Source organism: Silene latifolia, chromosome 4, assembly GCF_048544455.1.
Source record: "Silene latifolia isolate original U9 population chromosome 4, ASM4854445v1, whole genome shotgun sequence".
Classification (NCBI taxonomy): Eukaryota; Viridiplantae; Streptophyta; class Magnoliopsida; order Caryophyllales; family Caryophyllaceae; genus Silene; species Silene latifolia.
Genome location: NC_133529.1, coordinates 6,813,824 through 6,831,738, shown reverse-complemented (window position 1 = coordinate 6,831,738; position 17,915 = coordinate 6,813,824). Strand labels below are relative to the sequence as shown.

Below are 17,915 nucleotides of genomic sequence, written 5' to 3'. Positions count from 1 at the left end.
ATTGTGTACTTCTAATGCGTTAATTTAATGTTCTTAACTTTTTTTTTTTACTTCTAATGCATGAATTTAATGTTCTTAACTTTTTTTTCTTTATTATGATATTTATTAATGTTTTTTTTCGATGCAGTCTGAAATTAGGGTATATTCTATGACGAAGGACTAATAAAAGCCGAAAGATTGAAAAGCATCAAGGCAATTCCTAAATTTTTCTTTCGTCTATTATTGCAAATTTTATCTCATTCTTTTGTTCTCATTGTAAAATTCCATTGGCTTCTCACATAATAGATTGTACTTTGGAATATTATTGGCTTTGTCATAGTAATATTTACAATTGATTACGACAAGTTTTTTTCTCTCTTAGTGGCTCTTGAGATTGACTATTCACTATCTTTATTTCTTGCAAATTAGCGAAAGTATCAACAATAAATCACGAAGAAAATTCTTACTCCGTATTTATTATGCTCAAAAACCATAAATTTTATTGTGTTTTGCAGAGTAGAAAGGTATTTGTTTGGTAGTTCTATTGATGGTTTTATATTATAGAGTAATTTTTGTAGCTTATCAAGTTCCCAAATTTCTTACCATATATTTTCCTCGATGTCAGCCAAGGAGCCTTACAGTATCATGTATTCTTATGTTTACACATGCTTTCAAATTTCTTATGGTGTAATGGCTTCGTTGTCCTTTCAATAATTTACCAGTTTAATACGGAGTATGATGCAAACCGGGTTTCTTAGTTACATTCATGACTCAACCATCTATGTTATTAATGCAAATGCATGGTGCTCCTCTATTTATAACCCTATGTTACCGTACCTTATTCTATAGAGAGATACTCTATTTTAGCTCGGTTTCTATTAAATAAGAGATGCTTACTTCAAATAGCATGTGCATCACAAGCATGAATTCTATTTCAACATGTAATTAGTGTTGTCCCAACAAGTATTCTTTCACAAGCATAATAAGCAACTTGAAACCATAGAGATTACAAGTTACGAAGTATAAGATTTCAACAAAGCTACGGTGGAGATTATAAGGCACTCCTAAAAGATCCAAAATACAATACTCCCTCCTATTCTCCATTTTGTTCCCCTATTCCTAAAACGGATTATTCAGGTTTTGTTCCCCTTTCCTTTTTTGGAAACTTTTAATCTTATTTTATTCATTCCTCTCTCCTATCACCAAACCCCACCCAACTCACAATTTCTTATTTAATTCCTAATTATTCATTTCTCTCTCCTATCACCAAACCCCACCCAACTCACAATTCCTTATTTTATTCATTCCTCTCTCCTATAACCAAACCCCACCCAACTCACAATTAATATTTTATTTCCCTCCTTAATTCTTGTGCCCCCAACAAAGGGGAACAATATGGAGAATAGGAGGGAGTATAATAAAATTCAAAAAAGAGAAACTTAACCGATGTAGGAGCTAGGATGGTGAGTATATAACGTAATTTATTCATGTTAATTTTCATAATTTTAGTTTATAAACAATAATTTACTTTTCCCCTTTTTATTGTGCAATTTGCTCTTACCTTTACATAATTTAGACGCTTCTTTTGTTAATTACCATTGTTGTTCGGTTTAATATCTATTTTCTACCTCTTAAGGACTTTAGAGAGATGGTCTTAATAAGTTAGAGAGAAACGATCTTAATAAGTTAAGTTATTGAGAGATCGCTTTTTCCATATCTTTTAAAGTATTATTCGCAACTTTTTTTATTCTTGACCATATAAACATATATAAATATGCCTATTTCATTTGGTACATGTTTCTTAACAACTATACCTATTTTATCATACAATGTAACCATTTTGATATTTAAAGGGTCTGTGTTTGTAAACTACTCTTAAAAAATTCGTTGTTTTTTTTTTTTTTGAAATTGTCATCTCATTAATAATCAACTAAGCGTAGGTTACAATGAAGATAACAAATAGACAAAGGAAAATCAAGATTGCTAACGTAAAAAATACATTCAAAATAACTATCTAAATACTGGTAATGGCGATGCCACTCCAAAATCATAAATTTCTTGAATCTATGAATAATCGATGTCTTTGCATCCTTCTTTATGGAGGGAAACAGTGTAGCCGTCTTGATGTATTCATCCACGAAACAAATCTGATAATCTCCCCGTCGATTAAAACTTATTATATTGATAACAATCCCACGAAAAAATGGAAAAACCCCGAAAGAAGGGACGGAACAACAGATCTCACCAAAAGGGAGACTATTATTGAAAATAAGATAGATCTGCATAATATTAATTGTTTAAGAAAGCTTTTGTGGGGCTTACCATCGATGGATAATCGATGGAAGCCCCCGAATAATAATGGAGGCTAGGTTTTTAGAGAGGTTTTTTTTTTCATACTAGGTTTTTAGAGAGGCTAGATCTTAAAAAAAAAAAAAAAAAAATTCGTTGTTAATTACCCAGTAAAAGACAAAGAAAAAATATCATTGAAGATAAATTTAGTGTTAAGTACTCCACAAAAGATAAAGATAAAGAAACAAGTATTAAAGAGTTCAAATCAAAGTTGGCTGATGTGAAAAATATTATATGGTGGTTATAGTGTTAGTTATTTAAAGGCAATATTGAATAATTAAAGTTTTTCAATCGGAAGATAAAATGGACATTATAAAAGTTTAATAGAGGGATAAATTTAAAACTAAAAGATTAAGCTTAAGAGAAAAAGTTTACAAACATTAAAAGATTAAGTTTAAGGGATAAATTCTTGGGGTAGCTATTTCCCGTGTAATAGCTAATTAATATTTGGGGTTCGCCCCTCTTATGTACCCAAAAAAAAAAGTTAGCAAATAGGAGTTAGTTGGAAAGACGTCGTTATTTCATAAAACAATTGTACTCTTTACTCGTCAATAAACATAAATAATCTACGCTTCTGTTTTGATATTACCCGGGCAACGCCCGGGCATGAAATCTAGTATATATATAAAAGAGGATTTTTTCAGGCATTATGAGAGACTCCAAGTTTTATTAAATACCAATTACCTATTAAATACTTTTTAGATATACTTTTTAGTTTAGATCATATTTAAAAATAGAGATAATTAAATAACAAGGTTAAATAACTTTTATTTATTTGTTAATAGGGATAGAGTTACATCTAGAAGTTGTTTACAAGTGATTCAAATTCTATCACTATTAAATATTAATAGGAACGAAAAGATATAAATTTAATAATTAAAAGAAGAGAATTATTATGAAGGAAGAACAGAAGCTACGAGAAGCCAAAGCAAGCATCCAACTACAATGGGAACTCCGGACTCTGTCTCGGATTTCCAATCTTAATCTCTTCCCATATTTTAATCACAAAATCTATCTTATATCTCGCCAAATTCGATCCCGAAACCGACCTGGCTCAAGTATAAATACCCGATTCCGAAGCAAGTATACATATAATAAAACCAAAATCCGGCGACGGGAAGCAACGATGATGTAATTCAGAGGAAGTTAGGAGGCCTGACTAATTAAGGGACGGTTTTCTGTACTCAATTTATCTGTAGATGAAGCACATGACGGTTTAAAATCGAGAAAACTAATTAAGGTTTTCTGAGGTTAAGAAATACATGCGAACAGAATTCACGTAGCCTAGGATTTCAACGCCTATTCTTTTTATACGTTGTTTTATTTTTCATAGCCTATAATTTCACCTTTATTTTGCTTAAGTAATTAATCACACACGGGCAAATTTTTAATGTTAAGTATATATCACTTGGGCCGAGTCTGATACATCAACCGTCTCTCGACTCAATATCCTTGTACAAGTCCACAATCACTACACGAGATGAACCCAGGTTTTGTTAGTTGAGTCCTCTCCGAACAGCAGGGGATAGTTTCCTATCACAGGGTTTCATTTTGTACGAGTGTGAAACTCAAAAACAAATGACCGGGACGGAGGGAGTATATAAGAGAGTAATTTTAGTAAACAAGATTTTAAAAGGGACTCTAATAAGTAATAATTGTCATGTTATTGGCGACATTTAATGTCATAATGGTTTTCGTTTGTGAGAGAGCACAAAGTAGTTGTTGAGGCATATCCACGTCAATCTCATAGTATCCCGGCAAAACATATACTAATCTCTTAATCATCTGGCAACCAAGAGGCATGGATTGGAGGTGACAATGCACGTTGGTGGGATAGCACAAAGTCTGACCGAACTGCGTTACGCCCCTTAGGGGTTTGTTAAGAACAAATATTCGGGTTAATTATTGTGTATCTTTATTCAATAACGGCATCGCCTTATATAGGCGTATAAAGCTAGTATCCTTCTTAAACTAGGACGGAATAAATAAGATACAATTTGATAATTATGCGAGTTCTATTAGAAATAGAAGTCTGACTATTTCGATGTATCCGTCTCGACTAGAATTCTATTCTATCTCGACGTCTATTCCATCATACCCTCCCTCAAGTTGGAGCGTAGATATTTCGAACACCCAACTTGGACAAAAGTAGACGAAATTGAGCCTTGCCTAAAGCTTTAGTAAAGAAATCAGCCAATTGAGTAGCCGAAGGGACATAGTAGGGACGAATCAAGCCTTGTTTGATAGCAGAACGAACAAAGTGGCAATCAACCTCAATATGCTTAGTACGTTCATGAAAGACGGGATTTTTAGCGATGTGAAGAGCAGACTTATTATCACAATAAACAGCCATCCCGTTGGTAGTAGAGACACCCAAATCAGATAGGAGAGCTTGGAGCCAGATAAGTTCACGAGTGATCACAGCAAGGGAGCGATATTCCGCTTCAGTAGACGATAGAGAGATCGTCTGTTGCTTTTTGGTTTTCCATGAAATGGGAGAGGGCCCAAGTTGAATAAACCAGCCGGTTAGGGACCGACGAGTCATAGGACAGGCGGCATAGTCAGAATCGCACCATCCATGGAGTTGGAAATCATTGTCTTTAGGGAGAAAAATGCCTTGACCCGGACACCCTTTAAGATATCGGACAACCCGGAGAGCCGCGTCCCAATGAGCAAGACGTGGAGCATTCATAAATTGAGATAAAATGTGTACACAATAGGCAAGGTCGGGTCGTGTGACATCAAGATAAATTAAACGACCGATCAAACGCCTATATTTTTCCGGATTGTCGAGTAGAGGGCTCGTAGTGAGAGCGAGTCTATGATTTTGCTCAATAGGAAAGTCAGCAGGCTTACATCCTAAGAGGCCAGTTTCTTCAATAATTTCCATGGCATATTTACGTTGACATAATACAAAACCATCTGGCCCTCGTGTTACCTCAATGCCAAGAAAATAGCGTAATTCTCCGAGATCCTTCATGTGGAAACAAGTACCCAAATAGTCTTTAAAATTTTGTAAGGCTAGTAAATCATTACTAGAAATAACCAAATCATCAACATAAATTAAGACTTGGACTTGCTTCCCGTCGCGGATGAATGTAAATAGAGAATGATCAGCGGAAGATTGATGAAACCCGTATTTTTGTAAGGCTTCAGACAACTTAGCAAACCAGCACCTAGGAGCTTGTTTAAGTCCGTAAAGGGACTTTTTAAGGCGGCAGACAAGATTCGGATTGGAATGACGAAACCCATAAGGTAATTTCATATAGACGACTTCATCAAGGTCACCATGTAAGAAGGCGTTATGTACATCCATCTGATGCACAAACCATCCACGAGCAACGGCCACAGCAAGAAAGGATCGAACCGTTGTCATCTTGGCCACGGGCGCAAAAGTTTCGTCATAGTCAACCCCTTCTATTTGATGGTTGCCCATAATAACTAATCATGCTTTGAGACGTTCAATTGTACCATCGGCATTATATTTAATGCGATACACCCATTTGTTACCCAAAGCCTTTTTATCAGGAGGTAATTCTTCAAGGACCCATGTATTATTTAGTTCTAAAGCATCTATTTCTTTAGTCATTGCCTCGCACCATCCCGGATTACTAACGGCTTCTTTGAAGCTGCGGGGTTCATGCCCTGTAGTTAAACGAGCAACAAATTGTCTATATTGAGGCGAGAAACGATTGTAACTAATATAATTAGCGATGGGATATCGCGTACCTGAGGACGGTTGAGAAGCAGGAGACGAGAGGAGTGGACTCTTGTTGTGGACCGTGTGTGTAACGTAGTCTTGCAAATTTGGAGGAGGGCGTTTCTCACGGTGACCGCGACCCAATAGTTCGGTGTTAGGTGCACCAAGAGAGTCATTAGGTTGGTTGATTGGGTCGGGTGGAGGACGAGGCTGTTCGGTAGGAGTGGGCTGCTCAGGCTGGTGGTCGGGTGGGTCAGTAGTTGGTTCAGTTTCGGGAGAGGTGATCACAAGCTCCTCTGAAGTTGGAAGTGATTGAGAGGCAGGCATGGTAGGAGTAATAAACTCATCATCATCCAAAACAGGTGCATCAGTATCAACAACTGGTGTCAAATTCGTGGGTGATGCGTTGCGATATGGGAATTCTTGCTCGAAAAATTTGACGTCACGAGAGACAAAATAATCATGAGAATCCAAATCATAGACTCTCCATCCTTTCTTTCCGAAAGGATAGCCCAAAAAAACACAACGCCGACTTCGACTTATGAATTTGTTACCTTTATGTTGTTGATTATGAGCGTAACATAAACAACCAAATATCTTAATAGAATCATAGGACGGAAGTTTACCGAAAAGGAGCTCGAAAGGAGTCTTATTTTGTAGCAAGGGTGAGGGAGTCCGGTTTATTAAGTGACAGGCAGTCATGACCGCTTCACCCCAAAATCGGATAGGTAAAGAACCTTCAAATAGTAAGGCACGAGCCACATTCAAAATATGTCGGTGTTTTCGTTCCACGCGTCCATTTTGTTGCGGAGTTCCGACACAAGAGGATTCAAATAGAATGCCAGTTTTCGAAAAATATGGTTTTAAGGGTGAGAATTCGGTTCCATTGTCACTCCGTACCTTCTTAATTTCCGCCCCAAATTGACGTTTAATCATTGCAATGAATTCCAAAAAGAGCCGTGGAACATCGTCTTTGGTGCGTAAAAGATACACCCATACACCACGAGAATAATCATCGACAAGAGTCAAAAAATAAGTAGCGCCACAGGAAGACGGAGTGCGATATGATCCCCATAAGTCACAGTGAATTAATTCAAAAGGGGAAAAAGCTTTATTATCACTACGAGTAAAACTGAAACGAGTTTGTTTGGCTCGTAAACAAACATCTCAAGCCTTATTAGACAATCTACTAGAAGACTTAATAATAGGTAATAGTTTTAAAACTTCGCTAGAGGGATGGCCTAGTCGTTTATGCCATAAATCCGTTGAAGCTTGGTTAACATTGCAGACAGCTACGTTAGACACACCACGGTAGAAATAGAGTCCATCCTGACGTTTACCCGCTCCAATCAACCTCCTCGTCTGTCGGTCCTGAATGACACAAAAAGATTTAGTACATTGAATGATACAATCAAGAGCATCAAGTAATTGAAGAACAGATATTAAATTGCAGGTAAGGCCGGGAACATAAAGAACATCAGTGAGGACTAAGCCTCCGTCAAGAATAATGCGCCCTCGATGAGAGGCATTAGTTGTGACGCCGTTCGGAAGACTAACAGGAGAAGAAGTTATATTTTGTATATCATGGAGATACGTAAGTGTCCCGGTAACATGATTGGTAGCGCCGGTGTCAATAATCCAAGCATTCTTACCGTGAATGTGGTCCTTGGATTTTGGTATGTTTAATAAATCAAGAAGCTGCTGCCACTGTGCAGTGGTCAGTCCAGCAACGGCAGAGGGGTCAGAGGATGAAGAGGCAGAGGCCACGGCTGGAGTGTTGTCGGTATAGGTGGAATTGATACGGGTAGTAGTGCCTTTGCCACGGCCAACACCAGGAGCACGAGCAGAAGAGCCACGACCGTTCTTAGAGCTGCCCCCGCGACCAGAATTGCGAGGACCACGAGGACGATCTCCCCACCAATCGGGATAACCGTGAATAAGAAAACACATGGATTCATCATGGCCATTACGAGTACAGTGTGTGCAATATTTATCGGAATTGTCCACGGATTTTCCTTTAGGCTTGAAATCAGACTGAACTTGAAAAGCCAAAACCTCGGTGTCGTCAGTAGTGCTCGATGCTCCATTAGTTCGCATCCGTTCTTCTTGAATAGCGGCTTGATAAGCACGATTTACCGAAGGTAAAACAGAGGTATTAAGTAAATTAGATCGAAGTGTAGCATAATAATTGTTATCAAGGCCAGATAAAAATTTATGCAAACGTTTATTTTCTTTGAAAGCACCAAACTTGGGACCAAGATTGCAGGTGCAATTACCACAATCACAAATTTAGGAAGTTGTTCGTGATTAGCAATATCGTCCCAAATTATTTTTAAACGGCCAAAGTAATGTGCGATGGACTCGTTTTTGCGTTGTTTGCATTCACTAAGTCCGTTTCGAGCCGAAACACGAATGCCATTAACGACGCAAAAACGATCTTGAAGATCTTTCCATAATAGAGCCGCATCTTCGTAGTACGAAATAGTAGTACGAAGAGATGGTTCAATGGTGTTCATAATCCAAGAGACAATCATGGAGTGGACAGTGCTCCAATCGTCTAGATTTTCGGTAGGCTTGGCAATCGTGCCATCGACAAAGCCAAATTTCCGTCGCGCTTTAAGAGCCAGCCGAATAGAACGAGCCCATTCATCGTAGTTTTCACCACGAAGCTGGACGTGAGTAATTGTATTGCCAGGGTTGTCTTGACTTCCAAGGTGGAAGGGAGACACGGTTGGATTTGGGTGGGGTGGTGGATTTTCCGTAGAAGGAATACCAGTATCACCAGACATGGTGATAGATTGTAGTTGGAATTGTTATGGAATTTTGTATTAGAATTGGAACCTGGTAACTGATACCATGTTAAGAACAAATATTCGGGTTAATTATTGTGTATCTTTATTCAATAACGGCATCGCCTTATATAGGCGTACAAAGCTAGTATCCTTCTTAAACTAGGACGGAATAAATAAGATACAATTTGATAATTATGCGAGTTCTATTAGTAATAGAAGTCTGACTATTTCGATGTATCCGTCTCGACTAGAATTCTATTCTATCTCGACGTCTATTCCGTCATAGGGTTGCTATCTCGTATCGCGATTGATTGCCTTAAATTACATTCTGATCACTTATTGTATAGTCATCTAGCACATTGTTGGGAACATGATTAACCCAAATCTGGTGGGAGAAACCTATAAACGGTTTTCTAAAGCTAAATTTTGACGGTTCAAGAATAGAAGGTAATAAAGCTGCTTTACGATATTGTATAAGAGATCATAATGGTAATATGTCGTTTTATTAGGAGCAAAAAAGTGCGGATCCCTTAATCATGGAGGCATGTATGTAGGTGATGCACATTGGCGAGTTAGCACAAAGTCATCTACCAATTTTACCACCAAACATATATTAGTCATGACCAATAAAGCCAATAATTAATTATAATCAGGGCCAAAATTATAATGTTAAGTTTCTGTTCCCTAGGGTCGAGTCTGATACATCAACCGTTTGTCGACTCAATATCCTTGTACAAGTTCACAATCACTACACGAGATGAACCCAGGTTTGGTTAGCTAAATCCTCTCCGAACTGCAGGGGATAGTTTCCTATTAGAGTTGATCATGGGCCGGGCCGGGCCTAAGCTACGGGCCTAAATGGTCGCCCAAACCCACTCATTTCGGGCTAAACCGGGCTTTCGGGCTAAATCGTGCTTTTCGGGCCTAAGAAGTTTATCAAGTAGAAATAACTTATCATTATAATTATACATCAATTTGTTAACATCATGAATTATCCAAAAGTACTGCATTGCCAAAATAGGAAATGATATCCACTATCAAGTTGTAAATTGACAAAAGAAGGAATCTAGATAGTGGAGTATATAGCTACGGAGTAGTTAATATTGTGTATTAATAGGTTATTTACAATAGTAGGTACTGTATTTATGCAAAAAAGTCGTACAGATATTCTGTATTTGTAGTATTGGGGTCTATTATTCTATTGTTGGCCATTTAGTTCTATCCTACTGCTTTTAGTTTACTTAAGATTACTTTAATCTAGGTACTAATCGTTAAATGTTTCGTTTTATACAACTTTTCGGGCGGGGCCGGGCTGAAAAACGGGCTTGAAGCTTGGCCCATACCCGGCCCTAGTTATACATCGGGCAATTTTTGGGCCGGGCCATTGGCTTTTTTTGGGCCAAACGTAGAGCCCAAGCCCGGGAAAAATCGGGCCGGGTCGGGCTGGGCCGTTGGACCTGGGCCATTTGATCAGCTCTATTTCCTATCATACGGCTCACCAACTTCATTTTGTACAAGTGTGAAACTCAAAAACAAATATGTTGGAAACTTGGAAAATATGTGGATTTTTGATAAAAAGAAGGGAAATTGTACAAAACTTTGAAACATTTAAAATTCCGTCTTAAATTCCACTACACAACCGATTTCTTTAAAATAAATTTCACCAACATTACATCATTTTACTGACAAGATCATCTTAGTACAGGTTTCGGGTCAAGGACATTAACCTGTTCATAATAACTCAACACTACGAAAGTCGATGTATCTTCTAACTTTAATCTCCGACGTTTGAACTCTGAGTGTCTATACTAGAGTAGAATCTACCGTAAATGTTTAATACGAGTAGTAGATTCTTGTATCACAAAAGCCCGTCTAGCTCAGTCGATAGAGCTCCACAGTGGGCGTTATGCCGTTATTTTTCTTTTGTTTTATAGATCCGGAGTTTACAGCATTCTCCTCTGCATTCTGTGGCCTGCTGTTTTAGCTTAAACCCAACGAACATCAAAAATAATAATGGAAGTACATATAACTTGAACTCAAAATAAAGAAATCAGAAATGATGGATTACTCATTACGCTCAAAGTCGATTGAATTAGCAGTCATACTCGTTAAATCGATAATATCTTACACAAACCATAGATTGGATGAAGTCGATCATAGCTGAAAATAATTGTCTGACTAAAACAGGAACATCAAACTTGAACAAAGTAGACATATAATGCAGCGCACTTGACTGTCATAAGAAGTTAGACCATTCGCCTGGAGACGGTCAAGGGAACAACATCATCAACAACACGATATATGTAAACAACAATTGTCGCCTTGCTTTCTACTTCATCTTTACTTATAAGCTCGAAAACACATACATCATGCTCCTCCAAGTTGTTCTCAAGCACAAACTGAGGCCAGTTTTTCCGAAGTTGGCATTGCTGTGATCTCGTCCATCTACACCCCACTATCCAACTCTCCCTTTTCTTTGGGACACGCAACTCGATCTCGTGTGGCTTCCTTAGCATATGTTGCATTGCCCATTTTTTCGGAATTGTCTGCACCAACATCACATTATTACTTAATACTCTGTGAATTAAAATGACTGAAATTTAAAAAGCAAGTATTAAAAAAAAAAAGGAATATTCTACGCGGTAACCTTGTGTTTTTTATATTTTCTACATGGTAACCTTGTGTTTTGGCCAGTCAAAGTCGTTTTTGGTGAAAATGAGGTTACCATGTAGAAAATAAAAAAACACGGGGTTTCAAAACTCATCGTAGCTGGCTTACAAAGTTGAAACCACGGTAAACATAGGTCGGCTTCATGATGATCGGAAACAGCGGAAATTTTGTTCTGCGGCTATTTGCATCTCTGCTTCTGAAACTGTCCTCCGGTTCGATTCATAGTACATTTGGGACAATTTTGCTGCAGTTCACAAATTTGTACAATGAATTAATTAAATCTGACCGTCGACAATTGAACTAAAGAATCAAAGTAACAAAAGTAACAAAGATGGAGGACGAATTTAAATACCTCGAGTCGATTTACTTAAGGAGCTGCTACTTAGCCGTCCAAATTGATTGAAAACAGACTTATTAGTCTCACATCCGCTTCCAGAACCAAAGGATTCGCCGTCTGACTCATCCTTGTAATCTTCAGACATGTTATCATCTTCATCATATTCATCAAAACTTGCAGACCTCTTCTTCTTGCCTCGACTGTTACTCGAGATTTCTTCAACGGAGTTGCCAAGGTTGCTTTGTGATTTGTATCCAGTTTTGGCGAAATACGACTCCTCACGCTCACAACCAGTTGCATCAAATATGGAAACCTTAAAAGATGAATTGTCAATGTAATGAAAGGTAACAAAGTCTCTGAACTGAATCCCGTGATCTCGAACAAAACTCGGCCAACCATCATTCGAGAACATGACACGGCCCGAGTTTTGTTTCGCTGTCGAGACTCGTACCCTCCATTTTTTTCCACTTGGTCCAACAAGGATGCACCAACCACAAAGCTTTTCCTTGAAGCATTCCGAGAATTTTTTCGGAATCAACTGTTTTGGAGAAAATTTTTTAAAAAAAAAAAAAAAAAAAAAAAAAGGATTCATTCTATTGATACATTTAAAAAAAAAAAGGATTCAAGAGTGTAATATGGAAAATTAGAGATGTTCTTACGAGTTGACGGTCGAAATCATCTGGCATGACCTTGAAGAAACTGTGTTCTGTTGCAGGAAGTTCATTCCAGTACTTGTATTTCTTCATTATGTCACAATTTTCGCACTTCCTTGCCATTGACGCTGATGATAAATCGATTTCACTAAAAAAAAAAACAGTAAAATTAACGGTATAAAACAGAGTTTTTACCGGAAGTTGAATAGAATAGAGAGTATCAGAGTATGATCAAGAGTAAAAATCGAGTTATTAAGCAAATTTTAACTACAAACAATTTCATGTTTTAAGTAATTCCAATTTACTGTTCAATTCAATACCATTTTCACAATTTTCCCAGGTGAAATCTGAAAATAGCAACCGGAAAAAAACCTACAATTTTCTACATACTCTGTAAATTTTTTTAAAGAGAAACTATAAATGTAACTAAAATCTTTCTATCTTACAAAAAAAAAACATACAAATTACATGTAGAACTAATGCTACGTATAAATTACGTATTTATGTACCATAAATCCATACTCGATAAGCGGAACGTCGTAAAATGAAGCTAAAATAAAGAGAGAAATGAAGGAGAATTAAGAAGAGAACCTGAATAATTATGTAGGCAAGAGGAGTAGAGCAATGTGGTTGAAGATCATGAGAAATGGCAAGAAGTATATGAGAGTATAATTAATGGAGAAGGTGGATTACAGGCTAGATAAGTAGATAGAAGGAATAAAAGCTCTACAATTTCCATTTTAGATGATCAGACTAACAAAGTAGAATTTCCTAAAAATGAGAAAAAGTTTTTTAACATTTGACAGTTTTAGCATTTATTCCAAATGCATTTTGGTTCATGTGATATTGTACCACTTCCGTCCCAATTATCTGTCTTACACTCTTACCTATATTTTTTGTGAGAGATATTGTAATCAAAGGTAAACAGATGATTGGGACGGAGGTAGTAATTGTTGAATTTATAAACTTCATTTCACATGATCATTGTTCATACTTCAGTAGATATTTTAGCTTGAAATTTTAAGCATGCATTTGGATAACATACGAAAATAAAATAAAAGTAACTTCTTGATATCCCGAGACTCCATAACAATGTACTCCATCGCGTAGTATTTGTTATAGGGTCTTGGGACATCAAGTCAGTCTTGCTTATGGTGTAGATCCGCTGAATATGTATCGATCTCGGGGATATCAAGAATTGAAGTTACTCTAACTTCTTGATAATATCATGAGACGTCATAAGTTATAATAAGTTCTTACTTATGACGTATATCCGCCGAAATGCCGAATATGTATCGATCGCCACCTAATTGATTACACATTTACACCTCACCTATAAAATGAACATAAAGCAGACACAAAATTCTTTTATTAATACCTCAAATTATTCTCTAATAAAGAGCTTATATCTCACACTATCCATCATTTTGGTCCACTTTATATTTCTTTTTTAAATAGCATAAGATGTCACTTTCTTTATCTCATAATAATAACTTATGTCATTATGATTTTTGACCTCTAAATATCAATAAAGGTGTAATTACCAATTATGGACTACGTTCAACCCTAGACTGACAAAAGTTTCATTTGCGAATATGAACCAATTTGAGCAATAAGCCTGTCTAGCTCAGTTGGTAGAGCGCAAGGCTCTTAACCTTGTGCTCGTGGGTTCGAGCCCCACGGTGGGCGATTGTCCTAATTTCTTTTTTTGTCTATGTCGTCTTTTACATCATATTATAATACTCTGTAAATTTATTGTTTTTGCTCATTCAAGAAGTAAACTGATCTGCTGAAAAGATCAGCTAATAAAATTGCATATTGTGAGGATTATCTATCTCTACGACTATACTTATTTCTTATCCACTTCGTTTTCAACACAATTTTAAATTTAATACGGAGTATTTGCATAGTTTAACTTTGGTTAAACGATGAGTGCCGCATGTTCTCTATTCTTGTTAATTCAAACAATAAGTTAACACACAAGGGTCCATAGCTCAGTGGTAGAGCATTTGACTGCAGATCAAGAGGTCACCGGTTCGAACCCGGTTGGGCCCTCATTTTAGTTTTGTTAAAACTTTTTTTCGTCCTACATTCTTGTTCAATACAAATTTTCAGATAAAACATAAAACAATTTTACTATAAGATTATCGTGAAAGTGACTTAGATAGATCAAAATCATTTTTCATTCAAATTCCCCCTCCATCGAAATGATTTAATTGGCCTTGTAAGGAAAAAAAAAAAGTGTCCGGAAAAAGTGTTGGTAAAAAGAGCATGAACATTGTAAACAGAATGATTTTCAACTTTGGTTGTTAAACCATATCGACTTACTAAATATATGGTTAGGGTGTGTTAAATACTATTGTATGAAATGTTATTGCATTCATGCATCTAAACTTAGGGGTTGTTTGGTTGCCTTTTAAAATCATGGAAATTGGAAAATCATGGGAAGTGGTTAAACGGAGTCTTGTTTGGTTGCCCAATTTATGGGAAGTAGAACTTCTTATGGAAGTCCAATTCTACATAATGTAGGAAGTCACTTACCTCGCCCCCCCTAGGTAGGTGGAAGTTCTCACATGAATTGAAGTTCCCACATTCAACCAAACAACATTTACACAATTCATGTGATTTTCAAGTTCATATGAATTTAATCTTTCCGAGAATTCTATCTTTCTATAGCGAACCAAACAACTCCTTAAGATATATCAGGCATGCATTGCTAGAAATTGCTATGAGCGGACGGAGTTAGGTGTCATGCATGACTTTCTAAATCGTACCCTCCCGGCCTAACCCCTCACTCAATCTTGATGACGCCCTAATAACTCAATCTCTGTTTTCTTTGTTCTAGGGTGAAAATCGTAGAATGCTAAAGTAAAAATCTTTTATCTTTATCTCTTTACTCTTATTACATTCGACTTTAGAGACCTAGGACCAAGAGTACTAAAATTGATTTGAATGTATCAAAACACCCCATAATTAATTGGTGACGAATCCATCCATTTCAAACGAAATTCAATTAAGTCTTTCATCAAGGGAAAACCATCTATTCAAAACGGCGCAGGGCCGCGCAGGCGAATTTTTACACATGTGAGTATATCTAAAGATGTTTTAATATACTTTATGTTTTAACTTTTTAAGGGTGAAAGCCACAAAAATGACTACTCTTTCCATCCTTTATAAAAATTCCATTTGGAATGTCGTCGTATTGCCTATTAATAATCCGCAAATATAAAATACTAAAATATACACCGTTGTAATATAATGATAATCAATCATACTGAAATTGGAAACAATTCAAGCCCTTTGATTCATTAAAAATAATTGACAAAAACACAAATTAATAACTTCGAAACTAATGCGTTTTACGTTTACTTAGAGATTTCCTTCATCTAGCTCATCAAAATATCAATTTCATCAATGTCGCGTACAATAGATTATTAAATCATTAAACAAGGCAACCACCGCAATATTGTTGATCCAAGCAAGGGCGACACAACGAGGGGCAATCGGCATCAGAGCGACATTGTTGTTTCGCATTAACTTGATAGGCAGCTTGATTACCAAAACAAAAGCAAATGCCTTCTGAACATTGTGCAAACCTTGAACCTTTACAATATTTTGCGCAATCGCTTTTTACTTTGCACTTTCCTAGTCCCCCTGTTGTGCCTATTGTCACATCTGCAATCATATACGAAATATGTTATTATAAGCTTCGGGTGATAATTCAGGTCAGATCAGTTATGACATACATTAACACGGGGAAATATGTTATTCAACTCACTAAAATACAATGTGCTTTAGGTTTTGAGGAGGGTTATCAAAAATATATTGATTTAGATATTAAAAAAAACATAAAATGTTTTGTTGCATGCAAGAACATGTAAATTACGTTATCATGGGGAAAAAAAGAGAAATATGATACGAAGTGGGAGCTAACTTGATGCAAGAACCAAGAGGACTAGAATCAAAGCGAATTTGATTGAGGCTCCCTTCATCTTTAGTCGACAAATAAAAATAACAAATAATTGATTTAATTTTAGAAAATGTATTTTCTTTAGTGCTTGATATTTCAAAATGTATTACTTCGTATGATTGATTGGACACATAAAACCACGCCTTTATATACACATAACATATACGAAGTACACTTTATCGAGGAAGTTGTAAGGACATGCATTTTTATTATGGGTTAAAATCATTGAACCTACGTTCACATAATTAGAAAGACATCGAACATATCCATATTTTTTGCCTAATTTATAATTCCACTATTTAAATGCTTCCTATTTAAATAAACTATTTGAACAAGGGGATATGTTTCTATTTCAAAGCAAAATCTTAAATGTGAAACAAATAAGGAATCCTTCTAGATATCGAAGCTTCTTCCCTTTTTTTCACTGTCTTAGTTTTAGTTTCATCCCTATAAACCTTAATTCAGTGGTCCATTTACTAGCTAAACGGGCCAGGGTTATGTAAGACGGTTTCTTTTCAGCTGCCTAAAAAAAAGTATCATGTATTCATAACCTTATAACGTATTCCTACGTATTCCTATTAGCTTAGCATACTACTAGTCTCTAGCAGACACTGCCTTCGTCTCATTTATTTATTTATCTTTCTTTCTTTTTAAGGAGTGTGTTAATTAAAGGTAAATATATGATTGAGGCAGAAAAAAGTAAAGATTCTTTGGAATTTAGTCAAAATAAATTGTTAAAGTGTCTCTGGTGACATAAAACTCTTTATGCGACGATGACTTATGTCAGTTTGTAAAGAGATTGATTTTATATTATTGTTTAAAGTTTGCGATATAAATCCTCCTATATACTAACTCACTAAGAGAATACAAACTTCTCTAAAGTTTTCCCTCCAAAGTGCTCTAACTTATGTATGGAAACAAATTAGATTTTCATTTATTAAACTAATTTTCCATTTAAAATAATCTATACATAAAAATTGTATCTCCTATTATTAACTTCGTGACGAAAAAAAAGTTTTTTAAAAAATTTGATGTAGTTAAAATATTTTCATTAAAAACACAGTTCATGGAATTATTCAATTCTTTTGAATACTTTTAATATTAGTTATTTTTTATAAAAATTCGGGACATATAAATATAAAATCTATAACTAATACACTAAAAATTTAAAAATCTATATTTACCACGCATTTGCGCGGGATCTACACTAGTTTAAAATTAAAGTTTGAAATCAGGGTTTGAGATTGGGGGCTACTCGTTGAAACTATTAAATTCCGTTGAAATGATACTATATGTTTTACGGGTGGAAGCCATAAATAGACACTCTTTAGATGATAATGATAATACAATCATATATTACTGAAAATAGAAACAATTCGAGCACTTTGATTCATTAAAAATAATTAATTGACAAAACCACAAATTAAGAACCTTGAAACTAATGTGTTCATTAAATTATCAATTC

At 35.9% G+C, this 17,915-nt stretch overlaps 2 protein-coding genes and 2 non-coding genes across 4 annotated transcripts; 2 read left to right on the top strand and 2 right to left on the bottom strand.

Moving 5' to 3' along the window:
- Positions 1 to 7,195: 7,195 nt before the first annotated feature.
- Positions 7,196 to 8,817, bottom strand: LOC141651000 (uncharacterized). The gene is made up of 2 exons (XM_074458730.1): positions 8,277 to 8,817; positions 7,196 to 8,145 (listed from the first exon to the last, which is right to left on the bottom strand). Exons 1-2 carry the CDS (start codon positions 8,815 to 8,817, stop codon positions 7,196 to 7,198), a joined length of 1,491 nt encoding a protein of 496 aa, XP_074314831.1.
- Positions 8,818 to 10,865: 2,048 nt separating this feature from the next.
- LOC141652018 (B3 domain-containing protein Os03g0622100-like) lies at positions 10,866 to 12,622 on the bottom strand. Its single transcript, XM_074459686.1, has 4 exons — positions 12,487 to 12,622; positions 11,843 to 12,365; positions 11,599 to 11,734; positions 10,866 to 11,366 (listed from the first exon to the last, which is right to left on the bottom strand). Exons 1-3 carry the CDS (start codon positions 12,601 to 12,603, stop codon positions 11,631 to 11,633), a joined length of 744 nt encoding a protein of 247 aa, XP_074315787.1. The 5' UTR covers positions 12,604 to 12,622; the 3' UTR covers positions 10,866 to 11,366; positions 11,599 to 11,630.
- Positions 12,623 to 14,096: 1,474 nt separating this feature from the next.
- Positions 14,097 to 14,169, top strand: TRNAK-CUU (transfer RNA lysine (anticodon CUU)). The gene has a single exon. It is a non-coding gene; the product is annotated as a tRNA-Lys (tRNA).
- A 294-nt stretch (positions 14,170 to 14,463) lies between these two features.
- Positions 14,464 to 14,535, top strand: TRNAC-GCA (transfer RNA cysteine (anticodon GCA)). Its single transcript has one exon. It is a non-coding gene; the product is annotated as a tRNA-Cys (tRNA).
- Positions 14,536 to 17,915: the final 3,380 nt, after the last annotated feature.